Source organism: Gopherus flavomarginatus, chromosome 2, assembly GCF_025201925.1.
Source record: "Gopherus flavomarginatus isolate rGopFla2 chromosome 2, rGopFla2.mat.asm, whole genome shotgun sequence".
Lineage (NCBI taxonomy): Eukaryota > Metazoa > Chordata > Testudines > Testudinidae > Gopherus > Gopherus flavomarginatus.
In genome coordinates this window covers 231,296,673-231,320,217 of record NC_066618.1, presented here as the reverse complement: position 1 = coordinate 231,320,217, position 23,545 = coordinate 231,296,673, and the positions used below count along the sequence as shown (strand labels likewise).

Here is a 23,545-nt window from a genome sequence, read left to right as displayed (position 1 = left end):
AACCCACTGAGAGAAGCCTGGGGCTATGCCTGAGACAGCAGGACATGTCTGGACATGTCTGTGGACAGGGGACTCCCAAGAGCTTTTCCATGCCGATGTGCTGTGACTTGTGTTTGGGACAGAGGATATATCCTTTGCCATGTGGCTTGTACAAAAAGGGAGCTGCATCACCTCCATTTTGTCTTCAATCCTGCTTCACTGATTGCTTTGACCATTTAACTCCTCTCTTTTTGTTCTTTTCTTTTCTAATAAACCTTTGTTTTAGATACTAAAGGATTGGCTGGTAGAGTGGTACTCTGGGTAAGATCGAAACTAGTATTGACCTGGTAATGTGGCTGGGCCTCTGGTGATCAGAAGAACATTTTGTATAGTTTTAAATACAGTTTAGAATAGAGTTTTAAATAACTTCTCACTTTACTGGACCTGTTTGCTGACTGGGAGCTAGAGACTGGAATGCAATAAAGAGGGCTGTGTGATTTCTTTTTTTCTAGCTTCTTGGTAACCAGGAGCGCACTTTGTGATTGACTGATGAATCTAACTAACTACAGTGTTAACCATCAGTTCTAGGAGAATCTATTCTCCTTTTTGCAGCCTGTCCCGCCCTTGGCATTTTCAGTGTGGGCTACCCTAGGCACCTCGGGTCACACTTACCAAAGACCTTTTCACATTACAGACAGAGATGGTAGTGATGCCTATAGTTGAGGGAGCCTAACACTACACAATTCCATTTTCAACTGCTCTTAAAACTCTGCCAAAGCTTAATTTTTCAGGCAGAAGTTTTCCATGCTTGCTCTCTGTCTCAAGGTGAATATTTTAATTTAAAGCAGTGGTTCTCAAACTAGGGCCGCCGCTCTTTCAGGGAAAACCCTTGGGGGGCCAGGCCGGTTTGTTTACCTGCCGCGTCTGCAGGTTTGGCCAACTGAGACTCCCACTGGCCGCTGTTAGCCGCTTCAGGCCAATGGGGGCTGCAGGAAGCGGCGCGGGCCAAGAGACTTGCTGGCCTCCCTTCCTGCAGCATCCATTGTCCTAGAGAGGCAAACTGAGGCCAGTGGGAGCCGCGATCGGCCAAACTTGTGGACTTGGCAGGTAAACAAACCGGCCCAGCCCGGCAGGGGCTTTGCCTGAACAAGTGGCGGCCCAAGTTTGAGAACCACTGTTTTAAAGTTTCAGCTCAAATGATTCAGTCACCATGGATCATAATAGTATATGAGGATGTAGTTAAAAACTGTTCTACAGCAGGCATGCCTCATTCAGTGCACAGGATGGACAATGAATGAGACAGAGTTGTAAGAAGAGTATGAATGTTCTCTTGTGGTTAAGGCACTTAGAATGAGACAGAAGAGGGCTGGGTTCTATTCCTGACTCTGCCCAAGACTTCTTTTATGATTCATAGATTCCGAGGCCAGAAGGAATCATTGTGATCACCTAGTCTGACCTCGGTAACACAGGCTACAGGATTTCCACAAAACAATTCTTGTTTCAACTACATATATCTTTTAGTAAAACATCCAATCTTGATTTAATTTCCAGTGATGGAGAACTAACTTGACAAGATCTAACTGACAAAAATCTCTCTTTGATGAAATTACACGTTTGGTGGATAAATGTTATTGCGCTGATGTAATAAACTTCTGCAAGTCATTTGACTTGGTACAGCACTAAACTTAAATTCAGAAACTAGAATGCTACAAAATCAATATGGCACATATTAAATTGGTTAAAAATTTATTAACAGGTCTCAAAATGTAGTTAAACGGAATTAACATCAAGCAGGTATTTTTCTAGTGGGGTCGTACAGGGATTGGTTCTTGGTGCAACACTACTTAACATTTTTATAAACGATTTGGAAGAAAACAAAACCACCGAGAGTCTGCAGATGACAAAAGATCGCAGGAATGTAAATAATGAACAAGACAGGTCACTGATACTCAGCAATCTGAATCACTTGGTAAATTGGGAGCAAGTAACATGCATTCATTAGCGCCAAATGTTAAGTCTATATCAAGGAAAAAAGAATGCAGGTCATATGTACAAGATAGAGGACTTTATCCTGTGAAGCGGTGACTGAAAAAGACTTGGGGGGTCACGGTGGATAATCAGCTGAACGTGAACTCCCAGTGTGATGTTATGATCAAAGGGGCTAATGTGAACCTGGGATGCGTAAACAGGGGACTATGGAGTAGGAGTAAAGACATTATTTTATCTCTGTATTTGGCACTAGCATAACCACTATTGAAATCGTGTGTCCAATCCTGGTGTTCACAATTCATAGGGTGACCAGACAGCAAGTGTGAAAAATCAGGACAGGGTGGGAGGTAATAGGAGCCTATATAAGAAGACGACACAAAAATCGGGACTGTTTCTATAAAATCATGACATCTGGTGACTCTAACAATTCAAGAAGGATGCTGAAAAACTGGAGAGGTTTCAGAGAAGAGCCAGAAGAATAATTAATGGATTGGAAAACACGCTTTATAGTGATAAACTAAAATAGACTGAGATCCTTGAGTCTAACAAAGAAAAAGAAGGTTAAAGTTAAATGGGGAACAGAAATTTGATAACAAAGGGCTCTTCAATCTACCAGACAAAGATATAAGAAGATCCAATGGCTGGAAGTTGAAGCTAGACACATTCAGACTGGAAATAAGGTGCACATTTCTAATAGTGATAATAATTAACCACCGGAAAGATTTACCAAGGACTGTGGTAGATTCTCCATCACTGGATATTTTTAAATCAAGATTGGATATTTTTCAGAAAATCTACTCTAGTTCAATCACAGCTATTGGACTTGAAACAGGAATTAATTCAGGAAGGTTCTATGGCCTGTGTTATGCAGGTGGTGAGGCTAGATCACAGTGGTTCTTTCTGGCCTTAATCTACAAAGTCTGCATAGATTAACGTATTCTGTACGTGGAGGAAATTAAATCAATCACTTGGAAGAGATACAGTGCAGAACATCCACTATACCTATTTACCAAATGTTATTAGCATATCCCAACCAAAAGGGGTTATTTCACTTCTACTAATACTGACAATGACTGTTCCACTTTAGTAGGCTTCTTGATAGCCAATGAATTTCACATTGCACATGACATAATTTAATAATGAAAATTCCTGTACTAAGTGTACACTGGTAGAATAAGTCTTTTGTTTATGTGATTTTTTCATATCTCTGGATCATCTAGTCATTTATGTTCATGAGCTGCCTATATATGAACAAGCAATTGTATAGGTAACTAATGTCAGCTCCGCTTATATTCTAGAGCCCAAAAACATTGTTTATTTTGTACATCACTTAAGATGCTACTCGAACTGGTATTCCAGGATGTATAATGATTTTCTTCAGCTTTATGTACTGAAGATCTGAATACTGAGCTTTGTTATTCAACAACTCTCCTCAAGTCCATCGCTGGTTAAAGATACATGCTGTAACCAGTTTGATTGATATGAAGAAGCATTAGTTACACGCCCTGCCAAAAGCATAGGAGTTGGAGGAGAGGCACACAAAATTGAGAGAGTAACATACTGTTGTTCTAGAATGCAGTAAGGAAAAACAAACTGATATGAGTTATTCACTATCCAGTTTCCCAATATGTTAAGATACGTTGTAAAAGGTAAAAGTTATTAACTATAGTCCTCTACTACAACAACCGATTCATTTGAATAAGGTTAAAAGATAAATTTATATCAGCAAAGTTGCTTCTGAAGCTGCTTGCGAATGATAAATTACCTGGTCAATGTCAGCATTGCGTGGCAGGAAATACACAATGTTGTTTGTGATCTTCTGGGACAGCTTGAAAATTTCAAATGTAGAGGCCAGTAAAGGAAAAAACAGCTTGACATGGGTTCATTTGCTATGTTAGAATATCCCCCATCTAGTGGTTAGAGACATTATTCTTCTAATTAGTCTATTGGTGCTATGCATTAGATACTCTTTTGAAATCTCAGACCCAGCACCACCAAAATGGATAAACTCCTCACATTACATAAATTTGCCCAGATGTTATGACGTGTTTCATGTGTCAAAGTTTCACAACTGTCACACATTTTTCATTTGCTGGCTATTTTCTATCCCATATTCTGGCTTGATACTTCTAATTAATCACACATATATAAAAGATTAATTGAAAGTTATACACACGCACACATATTCATTCTTCAAGTTACCAAGAGGCCACCAGGTTGCTACAAAATATCAATATAGAAATGATCCAGTAACAATAAGACTGCTTTGTGCTATTGATTGGTTTCCTAGGATACAGGCATCTGCTATGTTTTAGACAGTCTGGAAAAAGACTCTAAGTAACTAGGATGTACTATTCATAAAACAATAAGAAACTAGGTAACTAACTCTGAAACACAGCCCATGTGCTTTTGTAGGTAATTTCTTGAGTTAAGGAAAGTTTGTCTGGTTACATCAATTTATAATTTTATATGAAATATTTTAACACACTGGAAAGGAGCTCAAGAGTATTAGATGAATGTTTTAGAAATAATTTATAAATGAGAAAAATATTAGTAGAAATTCTAGCTTTTAAAACATTTTTTTTCAATTTTGAACAAAATATCTTAAGTATATATGTACAGTTTATTTATATTTAATTAAAGATTGTCAGATTTTTAAAAATACAGGCAATCATCTAATAAATATGCAGATAATTAGGGTACCATGTTTGTTTGGGAGCTTTTTACTATAATTTAGAAAGCTGATATATTTCTGTAGCCCACAGATGGGTCTTATCACATGCTTTATGCATTACTGCCTACATGAAAAAAAGCTTTCTTGTTTGTCAAAAAGCTACCAAAAAATTACCAGTTGTTCCAAATTCAAGTCCCAGCCTGATATCAAAACAAAGCAAAATACTAAGAATATCTTGGTTTTATTATCAGCATGACAAATGCCATTAATAGTGATGCACTGATTTAAAGACCTACCACAGTCTCATTAGTTTTTTTTAAATAGAATCTGCGACAACTTTGCCTACTCTCACCCACTCCAGTTTTTTAATTTTTAATAATTACGTATATTTCCTTAAAAAAAAAGGGCAACAGTTGTTTCGGAGTCTTCATATGTTCCTGCTACTTACTACTCCTTTGAATTCTTAAGGCCGAATCCTCTGTTAATGAAGGAGAAAAAAATCTGTCCCATAATCCTCTGGTTGCAACACCACAACTGATTAATGTGAAGATGATCATGCCACATAAGATTGTGTCCTCAAGAAAGAAAATAGAGGCAGGGAACATATGAAAAATCCTAAGCAACAAGCTCATGTTTTCCAACAAATATACTTCATAGTATTTTTTTTTAATTGAAAGAAGATGAAAAATCAAAAGCGATATCAACAATTGTTTTTTGATAATTTTTGGAGATACGAGATCTAAACCCACCGCACACCGATCTTGAAGGTAGATGCTCCTGAGCATTAACTCCAGCTCTAACACTACTCTCTGCATGGGAAAGTCACTAAGGACCAAGTTTCGTAAGTGTGTCCACTAATTCTGAGCACCTCAATATTTGGGTATCCAACATCAAACACCTAAGGCCTGATTTTCAAGCGTGCTGTGCACCTGCAATTCCAAATCAAGTTCAAAGGAGCCCAAAGTATCAACAGAACAAGACAGAATCAAAGAATCACGCATTGTTTTATCCTGCTAAAAGAAGTGAAGCTCTTGTTAATGTGTGAGAGCTATTGCTGTGAACATATGACTTTGAAAGGATATCCATCAGGCGATATCATTGTTCTAACATCAAAGATTTCTGCTGTGGCATAGTCAGGACCCCCCCACGGAGGGCTGAGGAACACAACATCTGATTTTATATGAGAAGCCAGCAACATGAAGTCTCCACATATGAAGTCTATCTGATCAGCTACTCCATACACTTCTGCATTATTGCGGGCAAGACTGATCTTAACAGGGTCAATATCGATCGCAATCACTGAAAATAAGGTGAAAGGAAAAAGAATTAACACTATGAAACACAAGCTGACAAAGCCATTGGGCAGATGTCCATACTGCAAAACAAGATGTTCCTTTGATTAAGGTGCTATATTGTAGTTCTCTGAGGTGCATAACGCATTTATAAACCCACTAATGTCGTGTTCCCATTCGGGACTTCTATAACTTCTGTAATATACCAATAGCCAATTATCTCAATCTTGTTGCTAAAGCACACCAAACTGTATTTCCTCAAAGGGACAAATTCTTACCCTCCAACACTGCAAAGCAGAGGCTCCCAGATGCTGCGGAAACAGTAGAGTTTCATACTGCATGAAGGAGGGAAAGCAGGTGAGATTTGGGAAAGCTGGCTGTGGTTGTACATACCCTGCATGCTGTGAAGCACAGTTCTGCAATGACTCCCTGTGCATTCCTGAGATGGGGTATTTGGAACTGTGCATCTACCAACTCAACATTGGGCTGGAGCCCTGGTAGGTAATGCATTCTGGGAGGGCAAAGACTCCTTTCCTTGACACCAGCAGAACCCCCTAGGATACATGGCTCAAACTCCTTGGCTGGCAGCTGATCTCACCCCAAGAATAAACGAAAGACAGGCTGCAAGAGATGACACTAATCAATAACTCTTCTGAAAAGTAAACTGAAACTATGTGCACCTGGGACAGCATGAGAGCTGTTATGATACAGTATAAACATTTACACAAAACTCAGTCACAAAATATAAAGGAACTATGTTTAGATGAAAAGAATAGTTACAGAAATAACTGAATGTGAACTGCCAAATTTAGCAGAGATCATATCATCACCTGCCTTCCCCAGAAAATATTCAGCACTAGAATATGAATCTATTTTACACCCATGAACGTTTAGTGAGAGATTCCATGGAGCGCAATATTTAGTATTATATGTTTTCACTGAAGAAGTTGCTTTCACTCCATTAGTGCAGTAGCAATAAATTATCAATGTAAAAATACGCTTAGTTTAGATTAACATTACTTTGCAGCAACTGACTCAGCTGCACCAGCATGTGCTCCTATTATTGGTAGTATTTTATAGACCATATGTAATGTGTTTATAAGAGCCGTACAATTGCATACTGCATAGTTGTCATTGAAACAGGCAGCTGTAAGCTGTTCTTCTGACACACACACTGCTGATTAGCTTAACTTTCTGTACCTCACCAGAATCAGATCAACTGAATAAAAAAAACCCTAAAAGATTCTTGGGGACTGTGGGATTATTAAACCTGATAAATGATTTCTTGAGAAAAACTATTCTTGGGAACATCTCTTATACATTGTTTTTCTTAACCTCTTGGAATGAAGAGCATTTTCCTCCCAAATTCTTTTCATCTCTTTTTTGGTAGGGGAAGACTAGATGGCACTTTTCTCAGAGCCAGTCAATCATGCCCCTTAGTTACTCATAGGTATTGTCCCAGGAAGTCTATTACAAGCTGGACCTAACTTCCACAGCAAATTCTTTAGATTCTGCACCATTCTGATGTGGGAGACTGGCAATTTTGCAGCAGCTTCATTCAAATTAAAAATTAAGGGTCTTCATTAATTTGTATTATTCATTTTTATTTTAATCAGTACTGTAGCCCCTGTGTTATTTATTTGTATATTAAATTATCCCAGCCCAATCCCTACAGAGCTATGGGAGTCTACTTGGGATTGGGATATATACATCATACAGATTAGCTATTTTACTAAAACACATGATAAATAAAATAACTTTGAATAATGCAACAAGCGATCATCTTTGGCTAAAATAAATTAAGATATGTATGGCAGAAATACAAGAGCGGCCCTGTTTTTTTTCAAATATATAAACAAAAAGGTTGACCTGCTTATGCTGGAATAAAAAAATTCATCATTAGTACATATTGCAGTAGAACATAATGAATAAGGTAAAACACATGTAGAAAGCCTGTATCAAGACTACTGGCAGAGAGACCAGGGGATGGGGTAGGGAAATCACTATATACAAACAGATGATTACCTCTTTTTGATGCCAAGGCAAACTGAATAGCATTTCCTCCAACTCCACAGAACGCATCCACTACTATATCACAGTTGAAGGACTGCCTGACACGGCTTGCAATATGCTTAGCAATCTTCTCAGGTGTAACAGAAAACCAACCCTCTGATGGAGGCAGCGTGGGAAGAGATGGAAAGAACATTTGTCAATTGTTTCCAAAATCAATCATTCAAAAGAACTAAACAGAATCTGAGCATTAAATTAAGCTCAGCAACTTTGGCACCATGCATTTTACTAGGGAATTATAGAATTGATCCTGTAAGGTTCTGAATACTAATTCGATACAGCAGTTTAAGTCTAGGAGTAGTCCCACTTAAGTCAGCCTACTCATGTAATTACAGCTAAACATGTACTTCACTGCTAGACTGAGCTAAAGCGCTCAGCACCTTGTAGAATCAAGCCCTACAATATTGTGATGAAAAGATAATGGTTTATACTTAAGTCACAACACCACCATTCTTTTACAAACAAATATACAGCAGATCCGGAATTTATGTTAAAATTAAAACAGAGCTGAAGTAAAATGGCAGAGAAGACAGAACATGGGTCTTTATAACTGAAGTTCTGTATGCCTAATATTTCTCCTTATATTTACATGGGGATTGCTTGAAAATGGGGGCTGCTTGAAGTAAGAAGATAAAAAAAACCACAAGAAGTTGTTATACAGTCACTAGTCATTCTGCAAATCGATGACTTTTTCCCTTGGAGAACCCATACAGATCTATGTAAAGCTGTATTTTAGCAACTGACTAAATTTAGAGCATTTAATATGCAAACATGACATGTAATCAGCATATTTCTACATTGGAAGTTTATTTGGCCATATACAGATTATACCTTTTGCCATCTGATTTCTGAAGACTACTGCTGACAAAAATTAATCAAACAGAATATGGTATAATTACAGGCAGCAAAGTTTTCAGAAAAGATCAGGTCTGACATATGTGGCAGATACTCAGCAGAGAACAACATAGCTCTATTGAAATCAATGAGCTATGCTGATCTGCACTAAATCACTATAAATTTGTTCATAGATGCCACAGTGATTAAATTATTATTCACTTCTGCTTTGTTGTTTCTTATCAGATGATGAAAGTTCAGGGTTAAATACCTTTACATTGTAATGTTTGCATGCTCCAGATAATAGCATACCTCTATCTAATTTAATCCCCTCATCAAACCGAGAAAACAGTCTGTAACGCTGTGCCCAGTATTTGGCTAGCTCAGGATCAGCAGCAATCTCAGCAGGTAAAAATGGTGGTGTGGTTCTGTTCTTTTTTTTCTTCTTGTTTTTTTTCTTTTGGGTATTTCTTCTTTCAGTTGGTTCAGCTACAACTGAAAACACCAAATTACAAAGTTTAGCATCATTACAGAAATCCTTCATTTCAAGGGTGCGGACTGTAGCATGTAAGTAATATATGGCAACAATTATAATGCCCTATCTAAGCACACTGCTGGATTACATATGCGGTCATTTGCAGGATTCTGCAGGTTGGTGACCTGAGCTAGAGACGCTCATGATTATGTTTGTGCAGGGTGCAGTGTTCCATACCAAATTTCCAGTACAGATATAGCTAGGCCACAAACCCATTATTAAGACCGAAAGGGGAATACTGAGGAAGTATCTTGTGGTGGATTTGGATTGGCAGGACAAAGGGAAGAGAATGAGAGCTCAGAGTGGCATTAGGAACTTGGAGAGAATTTACAGTTGGAGCACCACCCCGACAAGCATCTCTGATCTGCACCCCCGCCATAGTGTCAAACCCTTCTGCTCACCAGTGTCAAGTCTAGTTATCTTGGCTGCCTGGTTCCTGTACTTATCGCCCCTGACTTAACTGTTAGGCTGACTGGTTAACTGGCATAGGGGTGAATCTCAGCAGATTTACCATTCTTTTCAGCAGATGGCAATATAGTCGACATTGCATAATTAACAACTGTTGACCAAATCAGAGGACAATTTAGTGACCAAGTACAAGGAACTGAATACACTATATTTAAACCAGAAATCAAAACTGATCTACACAGAAGAATTATGTAATACCAATCTTATATTAAGATAAGGAAAACTGCAACCACAGGAATAATGGAATGTATATAGAATCCTCAGTAATCCTATTCCTTTGGAGTACAGTAAGCGTTAAATAATTTAAAAAAGGCTCATAAAATACTGGATTTTTTCTAGAAAATAAAGTAATATTAGTATTGACACATTATATGTTCCTTGCAATAAGATATCCAAGACCCCAAACTCTTGATAGTCCAGACATTTCTGTTTTAATTGAATCAATCCCTACTAAGGACTCTCCCTCACTACTGAAACAATGCAGCTGTAATGAGGGAGTTCACTGGAGTAAAGAAGATTGACAATCTGCTGTTCATTACAAGCCACAAAGAATCATTAAAAATGGTGGCAAGGTCAGAATTTATTCAGAAAAATGCCAAAGCCACCTTCACCTGCACTAGCACTGCACAAACCAAATCTCAGTTTGCAAGATTTTGACTGAAATATTTAAGAATATAGTAAGTTTCATTAAGTAAATATAAAATGACAAATAGATTGGTAAAGAAATCTTACAGGATAAAGTTTATAACCAATTTGCCTCCAGTTATTAATAACTGTACGTACCTTGATTCACACCACTTTCTGTTTCTACCTGAAGATAATCTGGAATATCCAGAGCAATTAGCTGTCGTCCAGAATGACAGTCCTGTCTTCCTGAGCTTTGAGAGATAGAGCCACTTGCTGCTGCATCTTCCTTCTTCTTTTCTTCAAGGTTATTTGTTTCAAGTTCATAACTAACAATGCTGGAAGATAGCAGGTCATGCTTTTTCGCACCGAGATTACTACTTTGTGAACTTTCCTGTTCCTCTGAGTCACTGCTTATAGAGGAATCCTGCATCTTATCCTGAGCAAAGGATTCCTGGGACATAGCTTCCTCCACAGGTTCACTAACCTGTTTTAGGAACTTCTCTACCTGGAATTGTCAAGCATCACAAATAATTAGATTGCACCATCATCACGATGAAAAAAGGCAGTTTAAAACAGTGGTCTCAACCTTTCCAGACTACTGTACCCCTTTCAGAAGTCTGATTTGTCTTGTGTACCCCCAAGCTTCACCTCATTTAAAAGCTACTTGCTTCCAAAAATCTCACATGAAAATACCAAAGTTTCACAGCACACTATTAATGAAAAATTGCTTATTTTTTCTTCCTTTTACCATATAATTATAAAATAAATCAACTGGAATATAAATACTGCATTTGCACTTCGGTGCATAGTACACAGAGAAGTATAAACAAGTCATTCATTGTCTGTATGAAATTTTAGTTTGTACTGACTTCGCTAGTGCATTCTATGTAGCCTGTTGTAAAACTAGGTAAACATCTATATGAGTTGATGTAACCCCTGGAAGACCTCTGCATACCCCCAAGGGTACGCGTACCCCTGGTTGAGAACCACTGCTTTAAAAGTCTCTTCCACTGATATAGCAATAGTTCATATTATCGTATTATATACCCTAAAAAAACTGCTGAAAATGTTGTCTGCACAGTTAAAAGTGAATATGCAAACTGCTTCTTTGGGCCAATGAATTAATGTGATCAGTATGATCAGATTAATTCTTCAATATAGATTTATACATAATAATACAAATTTTCCTTTACAACTTTAGATACACATTCTCTGTGTATGCAGGAGACAAAATCCATGCAATTAATTAATATAAGTAGTACAATAATCCAATTTCACAGAATTCATTACAGATGAAAACAAAGAATACCATGAAAAAAACTTTCTGGCATATACAGGGCAAATTTACAGCTTTTTAGTTAACTGTCCCATCCTGTGAACTGCACTTAAAGAAGGCTGAAAAGTGCATGTAAATTAGCTCCACGTTAGCAACCTCATCCACTGAATTGTACCTAAGGGAGGGTGCGCACAGTAGGAAATTCCACCAAAATAAGTTTATTCTCTCTTTAGGGGAGAGGGAGAGGGAGAGGGAGAGGGAGAGGGAGAGAGAGAAATCTTCAATGTGAAATGCCCTGGAAAAAAACTACCAGAACGCCTTATCTAATGTTAGCAATTGGAGCCCTGATCCTTCAAAGATCTCCACATATGGTTAACCTTAACATTACCGCTATTGTCTTTACAAGACTGGGCTTACATCAGCAGGAGACCGCCCCCCTCATGTAAACCGTAGGAAGTACAGTAACTCCTCACTTAGCGTTGTAGTTAAAGTTGCATTTTTCAGGAACGTAAGTGAAACGATGTTAAACGAATTCAATTTTCCCTTAAGATTTAATGTAAATGCGGGGGTCAGGTTTCAAGGAAATTTTTTGGGAGCAGACAAAAGGCGTTATATACTGTACTGTACTGCACTGTACTGTGGCGGGGAGGTGCCCCTGTCTTTCCCCTGGGGCTCAGGGCTGGAGGTGCAGGGTCTGAGAGGGAGTTAGGGTGTGGGAGGAGGCTCAGGGCTGGGGCAGGCAGGAGGTGCAAAGCACTTACCTGAGGCAGCTCCTGTTTGGTACAGGGGGTGTGCAGGTGGCTCTGCACAGCGCAGCACCGCCGTCATGGCCGCGATTCTGGGAGCCATGATTTTGGGAGCTGCACACACAAACACACACACACCCCCCGCATAGGCAGGGCCACCCGGAACAGGGGCTTCTCTCTGGACAGCTTCGAAAGCGAAAGTGCCGAAGTGCCGCTTCGCTCTGGCGGCTGGCTGCATGGCTGCCCCTGCTCCTCCTGAGCCCTCTGGCCCATGCTCACAGGACCGCATTCCGAAAGGGGCTTAAGAGCTGCAGGCCAGGGACCCAGGCCCCCTTAGCCCAGGGCCCTAAAGCCCCTGTGTTCTGGGTTGCCCTGCCTTCCCGGGGTGTCGGGGGGAGGGGCAGCTTCCCCGCTCACTCCCTCCCTCCCAGAAAGTCCTAAGTGCTGCCAAACAGCTGTTTGGAGGTGGCGGAAGCACTGGGAGGGAGGGAGGGGGAGGAGGCGGAGAAGAGGAACTTAACTTTAAATGAGTATGTTCCCTAATGGAGCAGCGACATAACTTTGAAACAACATTAAGCAGGAAGAAGTTAAGTGAGGAGTTACTGTATACAGTTATTTTCAAATAGCCACATATTTCGTTCTTAATCCCCCACAAAGTGGAATTTTCCCCAGAATTACACTGGCTTCAGGTGCAGGCAGGGTGGGTAATACTCAGTCTTAGATCACTGACAAGTTTAAAGTCCAACACACCACTAACCACCAGTGTAGAAAATAAATTTTGCATTAGGAGAGTTGGAAATCCTGTGAGCCCTAGAAGAATGTGAGATAACAAATCTTAAAAAGGAGGCTGTTAACTAGAAAAATCACTTGTATAACAAAGTTTCTCTAAATATGTTACTAATTCCTAGGCAAAAACTCAATAGAGTTAAGGTTGAGATTACATTACAATAAGTACAGGTAAACAAACCCAACAAGAATATTGACGTTATCAAAATAATATAACAAGGGAGAAAAAGTGATGACTAAAAATCAGTGGCTACAATCTACAATAGTGAACAATCTAGCAGCTTCTGTTGAGTCAGGCTGAAACCTAAACCAATGATTTGGGTGATCACAGCAACGATATAGCAAATGTCCTGGTGATGGACAAAAGAATGTATAAAGTTTTGGGGGGGGTATTTTTATGTGCAATAAAAAATTTATAGAGGTGTATACAATTCACTATAGCATACAAATATTTTTTCCTCTCTGTTAATGCATGTATTTAAAAATGCAAACACATGCATTTAAAAAATGCAGGTAATTCAATGGTTATTAGCAGTGGTGGGTAACGCATGCAGCCTATCAGGATAATCTGATTGCAGGCTGTGAGACATTTTGCTGATGCTGACCACTCACAGGCACCGCACCCCGCAGCTCCCAGTGGCCGCAGTTCTCTGTTTCCGGACAATGGGAGCTGTGAGAAGTGGCAGCCAGCACGTCCCTGTGGCCCCTTCGCCTGCAGACTTCACGTCCCACAGCTCCCATTGTGCCGCGGCCACTGGGAGCTGGGGGTGGTGGTGCCTGTAGACTGTCAATATCAGCAAAGTATCTCGTAGCCCGCAATCAGATTACCCTAATGGGCTGCATCCAGCCTGCAGGCTGCAGGTTGCCCACCACTGGTCTATACATAGAAACACAGATACACATTACTGAACAAATGAGGAATCTAGAGGTAAGGAAAGTTGTTTATACAAGTTGGCTGTTAAGATGACATTCTTAAAAAGTGACATTCTTCAAAACAACTCATGAAGAGTTTTTCACTGTTTTGAGATGCTTCCTGACTAGAGTGCTTTTTACTAAAGAAAGATGTGTAAGCAATGAAGAGACCCAGGTTGATGCTTAATAATGTGCATTCATTTGATCTTTACTGGCCTAAACGTTCCCGTTTTCACAGTTCAATAATAGTTATCAGAACAAACATGGATACATCTATGATACTGCGGTTAGGGCGCTCTGCTATACCAGTGCTAATAAATAAACTTATAAGAAACATTTATACCTTACTCAAAGTTTTACTTTTTTGGCAAGATAACATTTCTGACTCTTCTGTGAAGAAGATGTGTTTGTTTTTTCTCTTGACTGGTTTGCGCATGTCCAAGAACTGGGATTTGAGCTTTGCATTTTTCTCCAGATACTGGACCTTTCTGCAGCTAAAGTTTGAAATTCCCCCATATCTGCAATCAAAAAGAATTGATTAAGAACAGAAGTTTAAATATGTGGGATTCAGCTGTTAAGAAATGTTAGAGAGAGACTGTCAGGGTTGACAGGCCAAACATTATCTTAAAATTAAAATTTTCAGCCTAAATACAAATTTAACTATCCATATCTCCCCATAAAATTAAAATATTTGCATATTACACAATGTATGTTAGTGACACCTTATCTTACAGCAGCCCCAGAGCCAAGTAAAATGGACACCATACTGGATGGAGCCAAACTAAAACATCCTCCCCTGCAAGGTTGTAGATCATGCCATGAGCCAATGGAAACTGTTTTCATGATGAAATAAAACACTGTCAACATTTGCATTAACAGGACGGAGGCTTTGTCCTAATATAACAAAGCCGCAATAAGTTCCTATCTGGCTCCTAACTAGACACCAAACTTTTAAAAGCTGATTAACAATCAGAGCCCTCAGGAGCAGAGAATTTAAGAGACTAATTTATAATTTCAGAAAACCAAGGTATCTATAAAACTACAAGCATTTTAACAAAAAATGATTTATACTTTAGGATGCCATCTAATTTAAACCTTCGTTGTTTGTTACCTTCACTTCAAAGCACTTTTATTATTCTCTAATTCATCTTTAACGCTTTGCATCCCTCCTTTCCTCTCCTATAACACTTAGAGTCAAACCTACAGTCTTATTAAGCACAAACACTAATTTTCAAAACAACCTTCAAATAACTTAATAGTCAAAAGGAACAGAGATTGATGGTACATTTGAAAATAACACTTGAAAAATATGGGACAGTTAGTGCGTAAAAGGAGCTAATTTTCAGGGGAGAGGGAGGGAGACAGGGACACTGAATTTGCTTATAAGTCATTACTTTTGTCCTGTACCATGCTTGAGTCCCAGAAGAGAACAGGTTTCCTCGGGATCTGCAACAGGATTTTCATCTGCATCCAGTTCATGACTATAAAGAAACCCAGACATCGGTTACTTTCTGTAAAAAGTTACCATTTTTATTACAGTTCCTACTAAGAGAGGAAAATTCCCATTAACACTGGCAGAGTCCACAGCCTGTACTCTTATCTTCTGGGTTTTAAAGGCTACATCATGAAGAAACCCAAGTATTAATGAAGTTTTAATATACACATCAGTAAGTATCACAGATGGTGACCTTCCATTTATGTCCTTCAAGTCACAAGCTAGACAAGGGCAATCTGTCCCTATGAATGGAGATAACAGGCTTTTTCTACCTCAAGGCATAAGCATTTCTTGTTCTTATGCTACTAAAATGACATTAACACATTAGCATCACCACCTAAACTAGTGACTACTTAATACTGTTCCCATTCCTTCTCTCACCATCCCCAAAAATAAAAAAGCAAGTTTTTAATGCCAATTACATAAACAAATCCATTCTCAACAGAAGGTGCATCCCATTCAATTTAACAATCTGGTGACAAGTGTGTATATACCTCCCACAGAGTTTGGAACTCGGCTCTAAATTCTTTCCTTGGAATAAAAAAAAAAGAGAGACCTCCAACCAACATAGAAGCTCCATGCTGTCAGATGGGAAGGTAAGGAGGCAGGAAAGCCAATTATTATTACTTGCATTGCAGGAACAGCCAACAGATCCAATCAGGATCAGGGCCCCATTGTGCTAGGAGCCCTTCTAATACATGGAAACACACAGAAACATTTCAGAAATAGAAATAACTAATTTATTACTTGCCTCCTCTTGAGTTTGGCATGTTTATATTCAGGTGGCTCTTCCTCTTCTTCGTCTTCTTTCTTATCATTGTTGTGTGATCCTCTTTTGTCATTAGAATTTGATCTAGATGGCTCCTGTGAATCTAGAGGCATAAAAACTGTTTTTGTTTGTCCAATCATCTCTTCTCCAGTCTACAAAAAACTAAATACTTTGGAGCTTTTTTTTTTTTTTTTTTAAAGTAGACTTATATGTTATGTTTCCTCTGCTGTTTTAAAGGATCTTTAAATATTTTGCAACATCAGTTTTAGAGACTCAAAGGTTTCCATATATGAAAAGTCTATATAGGACAATCCCCACATGGCTTCCCTGCCCTTTTTAAAAAATAACTTCAAGTTAATAAGTTAGGATTTTCATCTCTTCTCTCATCTTAATGGTTGAAAGCAAGTCTGCCAGGATAGTGCAGTGACATTGGCTAACGAACTCACAGCAGCACTCAAACAAAACTCAGTGGCAGTCCCAGGATTAGCAATTTAAGGAGAATAGAGGGCATTCAGAAGGAAAGGAGGGAGGCTACTGAGACTCGGCTCCAAGCTCCTGCCTCTAGTGTTTCTGTGAAGCTGCCAGGAGAAGGGGGAAAATCGCTACCTACACTCTTCAGCAGTGGCTACTACAGGTTTCTGCATCAACCTCCTAACACCTCAGCCACTGCTAGTCTTGCATATTCCACCCCTCCTCCTAACCAGAAGAAACCACAGAGCAGTACATAAGGGTTACACGTGCTGCCACTGGGGAGTGCAGGCAGGCAGTAGGCAAGCAGCTCCTGGAAGAGTGTCCCCCCCCCTCAAGCTCCGAGGCACAGCCAGACAGCTCTGTGAGCTGCCCTGTCCGCAGGCACCACCCCTGCAGCTCCCATTGGCCAGGATCCGTATACTATGTAGGAGCCGGAGGAGTCATGCCAGCTGCTTCCTGGGAGCAACGCAGAGCAGGGTAAGCCCCTAACCCTGCTCCCTAGCTGGAGCGCCGGAGCAGGGCAAACCCCCGATCCCGCTCCCTGGCAGGAGCTAAGGATCAGAATGGTTTGATGGGCCGGATGTGGCCCACGGGCCGTACTTTGCCCACCTGGCTTATATAGTACCACCAACTTGATTTGTTCATAGCTAATAGTTTATAGGGCAGTAAGAAAATGGATGCCTTGTGATATTACATACATTGAATCAAACAAAAACAGATTTTCAGGTACAGCATTTGGGGGCAGACATGAGAAGGTGGACTGAAGAAAGGATTGTAGGTTTATAAGGACTTTCCTTCAAAACTGATCTTTCACAGGCCAGATTTATTAAAACATCTATTTCTGTTATATTTACTCCAACCTACTGAGTGAGACATATACTAGGAGGAAGCCAATTGATCTGTCTTTTTACAGTAAATGCTTTGTTAAATGGCATGTTGGGGAAATGGGGGGTGCCATTAAGTCAAAAAAATTGGTTAATTAAGAGAGTGGGAGTTCCCAGATCCAGCACCCCGAAACCCCCTCTGCACCCAATCTGCCCCCCAGAGCCCATGCCCCACATTCCCTCCCGAAAGGCCAGTTTATAGAGCTTTCTGGTTTGTAAAGTGCCAGATAACACAGCTTTTCCTGTGTATGGACAGTATAGTAGCTGCATACCAGAAAGACTTAAATTGAGGAAGCACTAATACTGTTATCTCACCACTTCTCTAGTACAGCCAGAGATTTATTAAAAAAGAGATATTCCATTAAAACACTTTTATCCAAAGAACATGTTCCATAATAAGGTCTAAGAGGAGAGAGATGAGGCTTGAGTCAAGCAGACAGAAGAAAACAGAATTACGTTGTTAATCATTCCACAAAATACTCAATTCCCAGGGTTAAACTGAGTAACAGAGACAGGGCTAAGGTCAGTTCTTGTGTTATATCAGGGGTAGGCAACCTATTGCATGGGTGCCGAAGGCGGTACACGAGCTGATTTTCAGTGGCACTCACATGCCCGGATCCTGGCCACAGGTCCAGTGGAGGCTCTGCAATTTTAAATGAAGCTTCTGAAACATTTTGAAACTTATTTAATTTACAGAGAACAATAGTTTAGTTATATATTATAGACTTATAGAAAGAGACCTAAAAAGATTAAATTGTTTTACCAGCAAGCGAAACCATAAATTAGAGTGAATAAATGAAAACTCGGCACACCACTTCTGAAAGGTAGCCAACCCCTGTGTTATATAGACCCATCTGGAGGAATATTATCAGAATCAATATTAGCTAATCCTACACAGACCTGACTGGTTTACGCTTTTATCGTCAGAAGATGCACTTTTCCTGGTTCCTCCATTGCATGATTCCTTCTTGCTAGAAACACAAGGACTCTGCCTTGCACTACTAGTTGAACTCAGGTTTTGATGGCCATCATAAATTGTTAGGGCTAATTTGCTCTCCTCCACTGCCTCCAAATCCAGATTTATGTTACTAATCCCAGAGAGGATTTCATTATGGTACTCATCACGTGAACTAGGGTTTTCTTTACAATTGATGTTGAAGGGAGGACAAGAAGAAAGTTGTGAGTCCAGCACTTGATGAGATACAGCATCTGTACTAACACAGTCTACTTCTCCTGGCGGACCTGTTTCAAGTTTAAATGTATTGATTTCTGTGCCATCATCTAGGCTGTCAACAGTCCATCCTTGACTTGCCCAGTACTGAAACTGTTCCCAGTAATACCAGTATAGTTCACTATAATGCTGCTTCCACTTTTCCTTGGTGTCAGGAGAGTTCCAAGGCTCAGAGGTAGGTGCATTCTCAGACAATTCTACTTCCATGTTCTTCTCCAGCCAACTTTGCCACAGAAGACCTTCTCCATACTCACTCCAATATTTTTCCCATTCCTCTTTCAGCTCACTGGGTAAAGCATCATTAATAGGGCAATCTCTATTTTCACAGTTGTTCTCATTCAGAAGCTGGCATGGTTTTTTCTTCTCAGTTTGTTCTGTATGTAAAGCTGGATCATCTGAAAAAGACTGGTTACGGTCTTCACAATCTTCTTCCCAGGTTTCCTGCATGATCTCATTCAAGTGCTTTTGCTGCAACTTTTTCTTCTTTTTCTTCTTCACTATCTTATTTCTCTTTCTGGAATTTTCTGATGCCTAAAAATCAAAGAGAAATAAAATGTGTTTTTAAAAAATGCCCAGAAGCAAGTAACTCACAAGGGAGAATTTATTCTTTCCTCCTTGTTCTGTTTTCAGGGATAGCCCTGCTTCTGCCCTCCACTCATTACTCAGAAGGCTAATGCAAGTATTTCTTCCACAGATTCCGTGACTTTCCGTAACCTTTGTGAAACTGAGCCCCTGCAACAGCCCAGCTACTGCGGCAGTGGGGGACTCTCTGCAGCTCCCAGCGGCCATGGGTGGCGGCATCCCCCGCAACTCCCACCCCTGCAGGGTGACAGGTGATCCCCCTATAGCTCCCAGCCCTGCAAGGCAGGGGGATCCCCCAGAGCATCCCAGACCCGGCAGGCAGTAGGGTATCCCCCGGAGTGCCCCAGCCACCACAGGGGGCCCCCTAGAACTCCCCAGCAGGTGGTAGGGAACCCCCAGAGCTCCCAGTCACCATAGGCAATGAGGGGATCCCTGAGCTCCCAGCCCTGTAGGGTAACAGAGGATTCCCCCCACCCCCAGCTCCCAGCCACTGGACAGGGGAGCTACTGCTCCCCACTCCTGCATGCAGTGGGGGAGGGTGCTGGACCCTCCTCCCTCTCCATTTTGTCATGGATATTTTTAGTGAAAGTCAGGGACAGGTCATGGTTTCCATGTTTATTGCCCATGACCTGTCCATTACTTTTATTAAAAATATCCATGACAATATTGTAGCCTTACTCATGAGACCACTGGTAGAAGATACTAAGGAAGCTTTTGGAGGGGAGCAAGGGAAGACATGAACTTCTGCCACAGCAAATATGCCTTCCATTTGCTGCCCAAGATACAAGGCAAACCTGACAAAGCTATCTAATGGTGAAGGAGAAAAGACAGGGAAACAACTAATAGGAGGAAAAAAGTAATAAGATGGTCAACTTAGTGTTAAACTCATCATTGGTATAAACAAATGAAACTTCATTCACTTTAGTCAAGGAATGCTTGTTTAGATGAGCAGCGAATCTGGCTTGTAGTCATTTTTAAAAGCCATCGACAGAGATCAGGAAATTGTTTCATTAGTGCCGGACAGTGGATCTTTGGCTAAATCCATGAAACTATTAATTTGGCAGTAAGATGGAAAGAGAATAATCCTCTTTTTCACTGACTACAACTTACTAGGGCCAACAGCTACAAAAAAAACCCTTATCCTGCACAGAAGTACATCCCCAAACTTATTTCTGAATCACAGTCAGATTCACTCAGCTTTGTAGTGCTGAGGAAAGAGGCTCCAAAGTTCATTTGCATCAATGGCTGAGACTTTCAAAGGAACAAGCAGTGTTCAAGTTGTTAAACTGGAAACCCATTTTCAGCTGCTGTCGAAGTTCAGCTAGAACTGAAATGTTGTGATTCAAGTTTTGCAAAGAAAACCTTACTCATTTTTCCTTAATGCATGCTGGATAAAAGACATCCAGAGTTACCTAATGGGGTTGTTATCTGTACAAATATCTTTGGAAGTACCTATATTTTAGAACAAAACTTTTCTATGATGAATCTGAAAAAAGTCAAACATGAGAGTTACTTAAACTCAAACCTGCTCTTCAGATTCTATGTGGTCACTTCAGAGGCAAAAGCCGGACCATCGAGAAGTTAGTTTCAGAGAATACCAGACTTTCACAGTGGTTACTTCCTTCACAGCCCTCATATCATACTTTATTTTAACATACACTTTGTAAAGCACCACTCTTACCAATGTTCTATAAATTAAAAGTACTGTGTATTCATTTCCCATTCAATTCCTTTGTCCCATAGTTTGTGTACCACTGTTTTTAATATTGTGTTTTGATCAGTTTATTCACAAACTGGTTCATTCAAGAAATTAGTTCCTAGTCCTACAACTTGCTCTGTGGACCAGCTCCTTCACGCATGTGCAGAGAGACCCACATCACACAGCGTTCAATTTACTTTCATAGCCCAGAGTCTGGAAATACAAAGACGCATAAAAAGCACAGTAAACTGGGGTTTACCACAAATTCCTTGTGAGCTGACAGTCCTCCAAACTCAAGCGGTAACCCCATACTCCTCATGAGTTCAGCCTCTGAGTCCAGTTCCTCCTCTTCCAGGCCCAAAGAATGATTGTTGTTTGAGTTTTTTGCCACACTGGGATGATGATTCCCCTCCTCCTCTTTCTCTGTTTGCTCTTCTCCTATAAACAAGTTATATTAATTTACAGTTTCATAAATTGGTTTCAATCCTGCCCAGCTCTGCTCTGTATTTTTCTGATGGAGAATCAGGAGATCTGCACAGCAAGTTTCTTTCCCCAGTTACATTCTATAATAACATTTGAAAGCTGCTTAGTAGGCACAGCTTTCTCCATCTCGTGCTTCAGTTGATCATTGCAGCAAAATCACTTATCTCCAACTCATCTGAAAGTGACTAATTTTGTTGAATTTTTTTAAACACAGCAGCCAAGAAATACATACATGAATTCTGAACTTTAGAATGATGTCATTATTTCAATTAATTATAACAGAATAAGGGCCTTGGGTTTTGCCTGCATGATTTTTGCCCCTGCAACGAACTGCAGTCAAAATAAAGTCCCAAGAAAAAGCATGAATAGAGTGGGGACATAGAATTGTGGGAGCAATTCACTACAAGCACAATTTTGTGCCTACAAAATGGAGACCCAGTTTGAAAATCAAGTCCCAGCTGTTTAAATATTTATAAAACACACACTGCCTGATAGTATCTGGCCAAAAAATCTAAAAGCAAGGGAGAGAGCACAGAAAGTAAATGCTTCACAGGACTCCTTTTGGCATATCATTAAACCATGGAAATGGTCAACAACTTTACGAGTGCACCATAAATGGGGTAGCAAAGATCATACAATTTTACAAAACACGGCGTGCCAAGAATGTCACTAAATCATCTCAAAAAGGCTACAGACAGCTATTAATTTGCTCTTCTCTCAGTCTTTACATTAAAAAAAAATTGACATAATTACAAATTTGTTTAGTGCTACAAAAATCATTGTCAAAGTAGACACTGCATATTAATGAGGCTCGCTAAATACAGAAATTTGTAATTCTGTAGAGAAAATTGATTCTTAATCATTTAAAAAAATCATAGTTTCTTAGCCCAGAATATATTTATTATGCAGATAACAAGGATCATCTTCAAGTTCATCTACTAAAATGTGCTCTCTTTCCTTTCACCTCTGTGCTTTGGTTGGTGACTGGCCCCAGAAATTCATCCATATACCTAAAACAAGTATGATTGCCTCCGTTTCTGACCCACCACTCTGACAACTCCAAGTTCTTTCAATCTCCACTTCGTTGCTCTTTCTCAACATGTGTGGAAAGTTTAGCCTCCTCTCTAAGCAGAGCTTTTGTTTTACAAAATATTTACTATCCAGGCCGGGTAGGAGTGACAGGACAGTAAGGAGGAAATCAGATGTCAAGGGAACCATATTCATGTAGGCATCTTGATGGGGAGTGCTAACGATGGTAGCCAATCAGAGCAGAGGAAGTTACAGTTGCCAGAACACAATGTACACTTATAATTATGTTATCCTTATGCAGGACAGGTCCTCTTAGCAAAAGCATTGAGAAATGGATGAAAAATCAGTGTATGATTATGGGTTAGCAACTATACAGCACTACCACACCCTGAATAACTAATGTAATCAACATAATTACACATATTACCACAAAGCACATATTTACTACATAATTAGTCATTACTTTGGCCACTTGAACTAAAATCAACCCTGGAGTCTTTAATTAGCAAGCATACTTTACCTGTACTGTCATAGTCTTCTTTACCATAAAACCCCTTTAGTCCTAATTTGTACAATTTTCGATCCCTATAAAACAAATGAAAAAACCCCAAACATTAACACACATCATCATCATCAAGGGCATAAAAAGAAACAGAAAAACACCACAACAACCATGAAAAGGCAACACCACTGATGAATCATAGAATAAATCAG

At 39.8% G+C, this 23,545-nt stretch overlaps 1 protein-coding gene across 1 annotated transcript in view; it reads right to left on the bottom strand.

The window, feature by feature from the left end:
* Positions 1-23,545, bottom strand: part of TGS1 (trimethylguanosine synthase 1) — a 48,815-nt gene that overhangs the window by 18,267 nt on the left and 7,003 nt on the right. Inside the window, exons 2-12 of the mRNA XM_050938949.1 lie at positions 23,352-23,416; positions 21,579-21,757; positions 18,708-19,569; positions 16,435-16,555; positions 15,583-15,669; positions 14,532-14,706; positions 10,625-10,973; positions 9,151-9,333; positions 7,960-8,103; positions 5,725-5,941; positions 3,734-3,812 (exon numbers count right to left, since the gene is read on the bottom strand). Of these exons, the coding sequence (XP_050794906.1) occupies positions 3,734-3,812; positions 5,725-5,941; positions 7,960-8,103; positions 9,151-9,333; positions 10,625-10,973; positions 14,532-14,706; positions 15,583-15,669; positions 16,435-16,555; positions 18,708-19,569; positions 21,579-21,757; positions 23,352-23,416 (2,461 nt within the window). The remainder of the gene's footprint in view (positions 1-3,733; positions 3,813-5,724; positions 5,942-7,959; positions 8,104-9,150; positions 9,334-10,624; positions 10,974-14,531; positions 14,707-15,582; positions 15,670-16,434; positions 16,556-18,707; positions 19,570-21,578; positions 21,758-23,351; positions 23,417-23,545) is intronic.